Genomic DNA, 9,555 nt, shown 5'->3' on the forward strand with positions numbered 1-9,555 from the left:
AAAAACAGTGCAATCCAGCATGTGGTTTAACCACATCTACTTTTTTTTTTTTTTTTTTCATTGCCAGAACATTTACATTTTACTCTTAATGATTTCCAACAGTGTGACATTTTATCAACTGTGGTCAACATGATGTGGAGCAGAGCTCTTGAATTAGCCTTTCTGCCTGTAACGCAAACTGTGTATCTTTTAATGAATGACTCCCTATGCGCCTTCCCTTCCTCACCACCTGCTGTAACTACTGTTTACCTAGTTTAGAGTCTGCACGCTGGCGAGAGCGGTCTTCCTGTGCCTGCGTTATTTTCCCTGTGCCCTCTCCCTTCAACTGTGTTACAAATGACAAGATTTCCTTCCCTTTTCAGGATGAATAAAACCCCACCACATTGTGTGGCGGCTTCTCCGTCTGCCACCATAGACACAGGCTGAGGCTGTAGCTCAGCCATCATGGACAAGGCTGTAGTCTCCCTCAGTGTGATGGTGTGTTCTCACATACTGATTTCATGGACTTGGGATATGTACATGGCAGTAGGATCGCTGGATCATATGTCAGAAAGAACTATTTCTAACTTTCTGAGGAGCTTCCATATTGTCCTCCCAAGTACCTGTGCTTGGGAGAGCAGATGCCTGAGCCTGACGGCTCCAATTTTTTTTTTTCTGTTGTGATTTATTTGGAGTTTAAATCAAACAAACAAACAAACAAACAAACAAACAAACAAAACAAAACAAAACAAAAAAACCCCGGTTCATTTAACTTATACTTTTTTTCCCTGTAAGTTTGTAGCCTTAAAGTCTATGGATCATTTTTCAGAAGATTTTCAAAATATGTTATATGAAGTAAGGGTCATATAACTGTTTGATTTATTCTGTATACGCACGCCTGTTTATAGCATACCACACGTGGGAAGGATCCTCCTGTCTTCAGTCCTTGCCTGGCTGTAAGTCATTTACTGTGCATACCCTGGTCTGTCCCTGGCTTCTGCCCTGCGCCTTGGCCCACCTGTCCGCCTCATGCAAGCGTTTTGTTGCCTTGCTCATTGGCTTCAAGTCCAGGGTATTCCCGACACCTCAGTTCTGTTCTTGGGCGTGGTTTTGCTAACTCTAGAGTCTGCTCATTTTATTTCCACAAGAAAAGCCGCAGGTGTCACCGGGGTCGGACTCCATCTCTAGGACAATGGAGGCGGGGAGGCGGGATCTGACCGTCTGCCACAGTCGGCTCCTGTTTATTCCGCGCAGTGACTTCTCTCAGCAATATTTTATCTTGTCCATGTATGACTTTTGACTGCCTGTTGTTAGATTTATTGATTTTTTTAAAAAATAATTTTGAGATGATCACCAACGTTTTTTTCTCTGTGGGCAGCACCAGGAGTTGCTCCTAGGGCCTCACCCAGTCTCACTACCATTGACTTACAGGAAAATTGATGCTGACCGTTCATACCAGGACGGTTTCTTCCTAAATTCTGACCTTTACTGGTTTATTGCTCATGTGTGGAACTGTGATTGTGGGGAGGGATACTTGGTGAAGGGAAGGTTGGTCTGGGAAGAACAGGGGTGGTGGTTTCAGGAGCATTCGTGCACCCCCAGCTTGAGGCTTTGACAACTATTAGGGTTCTCTTCTGCAGTGTACACCCCCACCCTAAGCTATATGCCACACTGCAGCAGGCATTATCTGCTGGTGTCCTTGGCACAAAGCCTATGTCCTGGCCCGGCGGAGGGGGTCCGATAGCAGCGTTCTTGTGAATGACCAGTGCTGGCTGACTGCCCACCTCTGTTTCCTGCTGTCTTTAGCACCCATGAGTGTGTTTTTCCATGGGTGTGGTAAGGACATGTGCCCTGCTTTATAAAATGTTCAGTTCAGCCCGTCAAACTACCCAACACTGGTAAACCTAGCCACCATTCCCGGGAGACCACAAGACACTTGGATTAAATAGACAAAGCTTCCCCCACCTGCTCTTGGCTGCACGTGGCTGTACGCCGTCACCTAGGAATTCTGTGCCCTTCCACAGTTGCGCAGCACCGGAGCAGGCTGTAGACACTCAAAGACTTCAATAGACTGCAAGCGAAGGAAGGGGAATCGGACATACAGAACATGCTGAGCTAGTGACCAAGATGAGTGCTTAGGTAAAAGCAGGCTGTCTGAGGAGCTCACCTCTGGGCACCAGGTCCCACCCCCTGATGGTAACTCAGGGTGATCTTGCTTCTTCTCCTTCGGTTACTGTCCTTGCCACCAGATGCATCCACAATAATACAGAATATTGCGCACAGAGAAGTTGCTAGGCAGCCTCTCAGCATTTTATGCTGAACATTAAACCCGTGCTTTCTTCATGGGTCAGGAGGCTCTGCTGGTGGAGTACCTTGGGATGCAGTCAATTTCAGGGACCCACCTAGGGCTTTCCAGTTAGTCTATGGCTGGACAAGAGATGATAGTCCCTACAGTGACAATGGTCCTGGATCTCAGTTACCTAGCAGTTGGCTAAGCTCCCTACAGTCACTCCCCCAGAGAGCTTTCAGAGTCGCAGTCGCCCTGTTTTGAAGACAGGGAATTGATTCTTAGGATGCTGCTCACCTGCCACGGCTTGTGTATCATCTGTGTCCACACTCCGAGTTGCCCTAACCTCGCTGGCCCAGCACAACACATAGGAGTGCCCTGAAGTTTCTGAGGGCAGGCGTCCCAGGGTGGCTTAGCTGGATTGTGCTAGCCCTGGTTTCCTATAAAGCCAAGCTGGTGGTTAGGGTGACAGCCACCTGAAGGCCTGTCTTGGGAAAACCTCACTCATGTGGCTGCTGGCAGACTTAAGTTTTTCCTCTGTGGGTTTTCGAGTGAGGTAGCTTGCTTCTCCAGTGAGGGACATATGAGAGCGAGGGGGCATACTCAAGGCAGACTTCCGTCCCATCCCCTTTGCTATTTCCTTTGATAGACGCAATCACCAAGGTAGCACGTGCAGAAAGGGCGGGGAACTAATTCCATGTCTGAGTAGGAGGATCAGATGTCTGGCCTGGCTTTGAAGTACAGCCAGAGGGTGGTTAGGCTGAGATTTAAACTGAAGGTGGGGAGCCCAAGAGTTGAGCTGTTCTGTAGCATGGCCCCCAAATGCCCCAGCAGCCTTTTATCTCAGTCCTTTGTGGGGAGATCCCAGAGTCCTGACTTCTAGGACTTCTGTCTGAGATGGCAAGAGGATTTGCCGATGGCCACGTAAGGAAGCAGAGGTCCGTGGGTTAATGGAGGAACCAAGGGGGATTCCAAAGGCAGACTGGTTTGGGCTGTCACAATTTCAGTCCAGACAGGCTTTTGGATGCACCGAACTTGGAGAAATGGAGGAAGGGAGAGAGATTAGCACCATCTCAACATTTCTCAGCAGTGACCGTCTGTTAGCAGAGTCCTATCCCTGACACAATCGGGCAGACTTCCTTGAAATAGCTCCGGAGGGCCACGGGAATGTGTTCCAGAGCTGGGGACAGGCAGATCATCCTGACACACGCCAGCAGGAACAGCTAATACCATCTTGGCTCCCACACCTTTGGCACCCAGCACTCTCCCTGAAGCTGGGTTGCTATGGACAACCAGAGGCTGTCTCTTAGTCTCAGAGCCTGCCTACATGGCTCAGTTCTACAGATGGTAGCAAGGAAAAAAAAAAAAAAAAAGAATCAGGTTCCAGGAGGAGCAAACGAGACCTTCGGAAATGTGTGGAGCATGATGCTTTCTTGTGCTTCCCGCTCAGTGGGCGCCTCAATCCACCCCTTCAAACATGATACAGAAAGCCATCTAGGATGGGCATAGCAGCCTGCTCCCAAATAGGACTGTCCTGCTTTTAGATAAAACTGTTGGAGGCTAAGTAGACAGGATGACCTCACACCTGACCCAAGCCCCTTGATTGGCGCTGCCTCTCTTGTGTCTCATTTCCACCAAATGCTCTGGGACCCTGACAACCCTCACCATGGCCCCTGGACTTCTTACTCCTCACTCTCATCCAAGGCTCACATATGTTTTCTCTTCTACATTCTCAATAGTCTATTTTAGCAAACCATTCCAGCATCAGTAATGACACACAGTCCCTACCTAATGATACCGCTTGCAGTTTGCCAAGCCTTTTAGCGAGTGCATCGCACCGTGCCAGCCTACAGACACTGTATGAGAAAGGCCCTGGTTTTCAGACAAGGCAGGTGCTGAAAGTGAGGCCCAGGGAGGTTGGAAGTCTTGCCTGTGCTCAGCAGCTGACTAGTAATGCCTGTGCTCAGCAGCTGGCAAGTAATGCCTGTGCTCAACAGCTGGCTAGTAATGCCTGTGCTCAGCAGCTGACTAGTAATGCCTGTGCTCAGCAGCTGACTAGTAATGCCTGTGCTCAGCAGCTGACTAGTAATGTTTGTGCTCAACAGTGGGCTAGTAATGCCTGTGCTCAACAGCTGCCTAGCAATGGGCTCATGGCTGAGTCAAGATGTGTCTGACTCCAGTACTCATTGTCCCAACCCTTATTTTCTCTTTGGGCTTTTCCCTTATGCTTTCTGGTTGTTAGATGCGTGCCCTGCCCACTACTCCCAATTGTTTCTGATTCTTGCTGTCAGCTCCTGCCAGGGGGCACCGTTGCTTAGGAGCCTTCGTGGACCCAGTCTTCTACTCTACTGGACACACTTCCTTCGGATGAGTTTTTTTTGGTGTTAGCCCTGCGGCCCCACGCACCAGGGTAAGAGAGACTCGCTTCCTGCCCTGGCCCGAGGGACCGACTGGCTGGGCCTCCCTTCTGCCCAGCTCACCTGTCACAGAAGAGAGTTTGGACACACCCTACTCTTGCCCCATGAAGAAAGTGTGCACAGCCCCGGCCGTCCCTCTGACGTGAGTGGATGTCCCCAGTGGCCAGGGTTAGAGTCTTGGTCCACACGTGTTTACCATCTGCTCCGGTGTGTTTGTTCTCACAGTGCTCTCCCAGAAGCAGAGTGTGGGTGCGGAAGAGTGTCGAATGTGTGCGTTAAAACTTACTCTGCTGGCAGTTCCCACTCTAAGAACCGGGCAGCAGCCTCACCCAAACAAACGTCCGTTTGCCCTTCCATCCTGGCAGCATTCTCCTTGGGAGGTGTTCATGATCATTCCGGGATCAGACTCTCAAGTACACTGTGGTTGTTACGAGGGTTGCATGACAGTCAGCTAGCTTTATTGTTCTCAGAACCGGCCTCTCTGTTCCTCCTGATCCCTGCATACCTATCCTTACCCAGGGTCACAACAGGGGGCGCTTCATTATTGCTGGCCATAATGGGATGGCATGTATAGTACCACCAGGCTGAGGCAGGAGGATCCCTTGAGTCTGAGAGTTTGGGGCTAACCCAAATGGCAGTGAGACACTTAATCCAAGTTTCACAGAGGCTTGTGGACACATTGGGAGCCTCTAGAGCAGTGGTCCTCAGCCTTCCCTCTGTGAACCTTTAGCACAGTTCCTCTTGTTGTGGTGACCCCCCTCCACCATAAAACTATTTTTGTTGCTACTTTATAACTGTAATTTTGCTACTGTTCTGAATTGTAGAGTAAAATTCCGTGTTTTCCAGTGGTCTCAGGTGACCCCTGTGAAAGGGTCCTTTGACCACCAAAGGGGTCGCCACCCATAGGTTGAGAACTGCTGCTATAACACAAGCCTAGAGGAGGGAGCTGGACCGATTCTCTGAAGTTTGCCAAGGAGCTAAGTTCATTAACGTCCCCGACCCCTCACTCCGTGGGTATGTCCATGGATGCCATTTCAGCAGGGTGTGCTGGGAGGAAATGTACAATCTGGCTTTTCTCTGAGAATGATTCTGCTGACTCAGACCAAGGGCTCTGAGCTGAGGCTTCCAGGAAAGGCACATGAAGACTCAGCCTTGGGAGCACTGCAGGAGGCCAGGCCTGTGGTCTGGGAGGACTGCAGTGAGGCCAGGTCTGCGGTCTGGGAGCACTGCAGCGAGGCCAGGCCTGCGGTCTGGGAGCACTGCAGCGAGGCCAGGCCTGCGGTCTGGGAGCACTGCAGCGAGGCCAGGCCTGCGGTCTGGGAGGACTGCAGCGAGGCCAGGCCTGCGGTCTGGGAGCACTGCAGCGAGGCCAGGCCTGCGGTCTGGGAGCACTGCAGCGAGGCCAGGCCTGCGGTCTGGGAGCACTGCAGCGAGGCCAGGCCTGCGGTCTGGGAGCACTGCAGCGAGGCCAGGCCTGCGGTCTGGGAGCACTGCAGCGAGGCCAGGCCTGCGGTCTGGGAGGACTGCAGCGAGGCCAGGCCTGCGGTCTGGGAGCACTGCAGCGAGGCCAGGCCTGCGGTCTGGGAGCACTGCAGCGAGGCCAGGCCTGCGGTCTGGGAGCACTGCAGCGAGGCCAGGCCTGCGGTCTGGGAGCACTGCAGCGAGGCCAGGCCTGCGGTCTGGGAGCACTGCAGCGAGGCCAGGCCTGCGGTCTGGGAGCACTGCAGCGAGGCCAGGCCTGTGGTCTGGGAGCACTGCAGCGAGGCCAGGCCTGTGGTCTGGGAGCACTGCGGCGAGGCCAGGCCTGTATGCCTTGGTTTGCTTTGGGAAAGATTAGAGGTCAGAAGAGAGACTCTGACCCTGAAGACGTTGTGACCTACATTTGGATCGCAGACACTGTGGGCCAATTCTAAAGAGCCAGTGACATGGGCAGTGAGTGGGGGAGTCTGGTGTCTTGGTTGATCTTCTGTAGTGGTTTCCAGTTTGGGCTTTTTTCCTGAGATTCGTGTTCCTGCCAGTGCACACGGTATAGACGACCCTCCTCTCTGAGATATGTGTAGCGAGGAAGTAGAAATCAGTGTGATGATTCAGCACAGCAGAAATTGTTAATGGCATACCATGAAGAAATCCCCACAGGCCAGGGAACAAAAATATACTTCTCATCTGATTCAGACGCACAGCCCTGGCATCTCCTGGGGGTGTGGTAGGACCCAATTCTCAGTCAAGCTCTGGACCTGCTGAATTGAGGGAAACCTGAGGAGAAATGCTAGGAAGGGGTAACAATGGGGGCAGTTTGAATTTGCCCAAGTTTATCCAAATATGCAGACTCTTGTTACCTTTGGCACCTTGGTTCTTATTTATTAATAGCATATAGGATAGTTCTGAGGGCACAGATGCCACAAGTAAGTATGACGGTTCATTGACATAGCCAGAAAAAATGGCTTTGCTCTGATTTGGCCACACCCAGCGGCAAGAAAGACACATGAACTGCTATCCAAAACATACATTTAAGTGTGTTTAACCAGGACAAAAAATTTCATAAAGTAACACCCAGACTGTATTCTCTGTGCTGTTCAATTTGATGTGTTCTGGTCACAAGCCACCAATGACTCCCTAATGAAGCACAGCCTACAGTGTGCAGTGTTGACACGGACCCCAGTTTCTGTCTAGAACAGGAAGAGGAGCCACGGCAGCCTCACGTCTGTGTCAGTGGGCTTGGGTCCTGTCTGCTGTGCCTCCCTTTGCTCACTGACCTCTGGCTGTTTACATGTGCTTTCTGGACTTTACATTTCTCATCTGTCAGTCACAGTGACAAGCAAGTGACAACCCAAGTCACATGTCTGGCTGTGTCAGCCACAGTCTTACTTGTAGGAGAGAAACACACAGACAGACAGACAGACAGACACATGCACACATATACACAGACACACACTCATACACAGACACACACACATAGACACACATACATACATAGACATACACACATACACACACACTCTCTCTCTTTATGTACCATTTTTCAGAGCACTGTTAGTTAAGTAACTCTAATAGCTACCAAAACCATCACAGTGTTTAAAAATTATTTTCTTTACCATAGGTGATAGGTACTCTCTGCAGCCCAGATACTTAGAAAGACTTATGTGCCATAATATTATCCTAAAAATGTACCTAAAAATCTGTGATTTCCACCCCAAATATGTTTGCCTTAGTATAAAAATTGTGCCCCCCCCATATGGGTACTGAGCTTATAGAAGTTGTTTTTATTACAGTATCTGGAGTGGGGGTGTTTGGAAGGTGTGTGCCTATACTTGTGCTGAACTTGGCCTGAAGGCTTTTCTTGAATATGTAACACTACCCCCCTTAAGTGACTAGGGCTTTGTCTTAGTTTGTTTTACTCCTATAAACAGACACCATGAACAAAGGCAACTCTTATAAGGACAACATTTAATTGGGGCTGGCTTACAGGTTCAGTCCATTATCATCAAGGCAGGAACATGGCAGCATCCAGGCAGGCATGGTGCAGGAGGAACTGAGAGTTCTACATCTTCATCTGAAGGCTGCTAGGAGAAGCCGGGCTTCCAGGCAGCTAGAATGAGGGTCTTAAGCCCACAGCCACATGGCCACACCCACTCCAACATGGCCACACCCACATGGCCACACCCACTTCTACAAGGCCACACCTTCTAGTCTTGCCCCTCCTTGGACTGAGCATATACCCACTATTCCAGGCTTCCTCTTCTTGTCTATAACTCTGCAAGCTGGCAGGCAGCATGTGGAAGGACCACGGATCGGATTGGCCATCCATTCCCTTGCGTGTTAGTTACTGTGCACTTGTTTCTCCTGAGGTCATGATTGTGGTTGGTGGCCAGGCACCCAAGGCGATCCGCAGCGTGGAGTGCTATGATTTCGAGGAGGGCCGCTGGGACCAGATAGCTGAGCTTCCCTCCAGAAGATGCAGAGCAGGTATGAGCCCTGGCCAGCCCCGACTCATCTGGGTTCCCAACAGCCCTGCTCCATGATGGCCTTACTGGCTGTGAAGTCTTGCTCTTTATTTCTGCAGACCCCGCCCCCTTCTTGTCTGCACCATGGGGCTGCTTGTTTTGAGTTCAGTTCTTAGGTACTTATGAGTTTAAGCCAATTCTAGAATTTGCTCAAGCCAGGTGAGGTTAGAGAGACAAATGGGGGGAACTGAGTCCAGTAGTCACTCTCAGGTATCTCGAGCTGGCAGTGGCCTCACCAGGAGGCCGTCCTATGCCCACCTTGTCACCCGTCAGGTTGGGCAGTCATCCCTGTCCCCAACGCTGATGCCTTGTGTTCCTGTGTCTCAGGAGTGGTGTTCATGGCAGGCCATGTGTATGCCGTGGGCGGGTTTAACGGCTCTCTGCGGGTGCGGACAGTGGATGTGTACGACGGTGCGAAGGACCAGTGGACGTCCATTGCGAGCATGCAGGAGCGCCGGAGCACGCTGGGCGCGGCCGTGCTCAATGACCTTCTCTACGCGGTTGGAGGCTTTGACGGCAGTACCGGTAGGTTCAGGGCATGTTGCCCTACTCTCTTCTCTGGGCTACCTTGCTTTGCCCAGTCAGTTCGTAGTGCCTTGTAGCAACGACCCAGGAATGAACCCAGCAGATTTAGGGAGGTCTCCTTCGCTGACATGAAACGCTGATGTAATCGTCACACAGAAAAGTCATCCCGTGTCTCTCAGTTGGGCAGGTTACAGCCTGTGTGGACCTGTGGTGATTTTTTTCATCATGGTGCACTGTGGCCGCCTGAAACTGCTCTCCTCATTAGCTAGGAAGCAAGAAGAAGAAGAGAGACCGAGATCTTAAGTCACCTCCAGGGCTAAGGATCCACTCCCAAAGGTCAGGCCAA

At 51.0% G+C, this 9,555-nt stretch overlaps 1 protein-coding gene across 1 annotated transcript in view; it reads left to right on the forward strand.

Moving 5' to 3' along the window:
- The window catches only part of KLHL3 (kelch like family member 3), a 104,503-nt gene that overhangs the window by 76,287 nt on the left and 18,661 nt on the right, over positions 1-9,555 (forward strand). The window contains exons 9-10 of the mRNA XM_080938491.1: positions 8,529-8,646; positions 9,012-9,209. Of these exons, the coding sequence (XP_080794617.1) occupies positions 8,529-8,646; positions 9,012-9,209 (316 nt within the window). The remainder of the gene's footprint in view (positions 1-8,528; positions 8,647-9,011; positions 9,210-9,555) is intronic.

The sequence above is a fragment of the Micromys minutus genome (assembly GCF_963924665.1).
Source record: "Micromys minutus genome assembly, chromosome: 1".
NCBI lineage: Eukaryota > Metazoa > Chordata > Mammalia > Rodentia > Muridae > Micromys > Micromys minutus.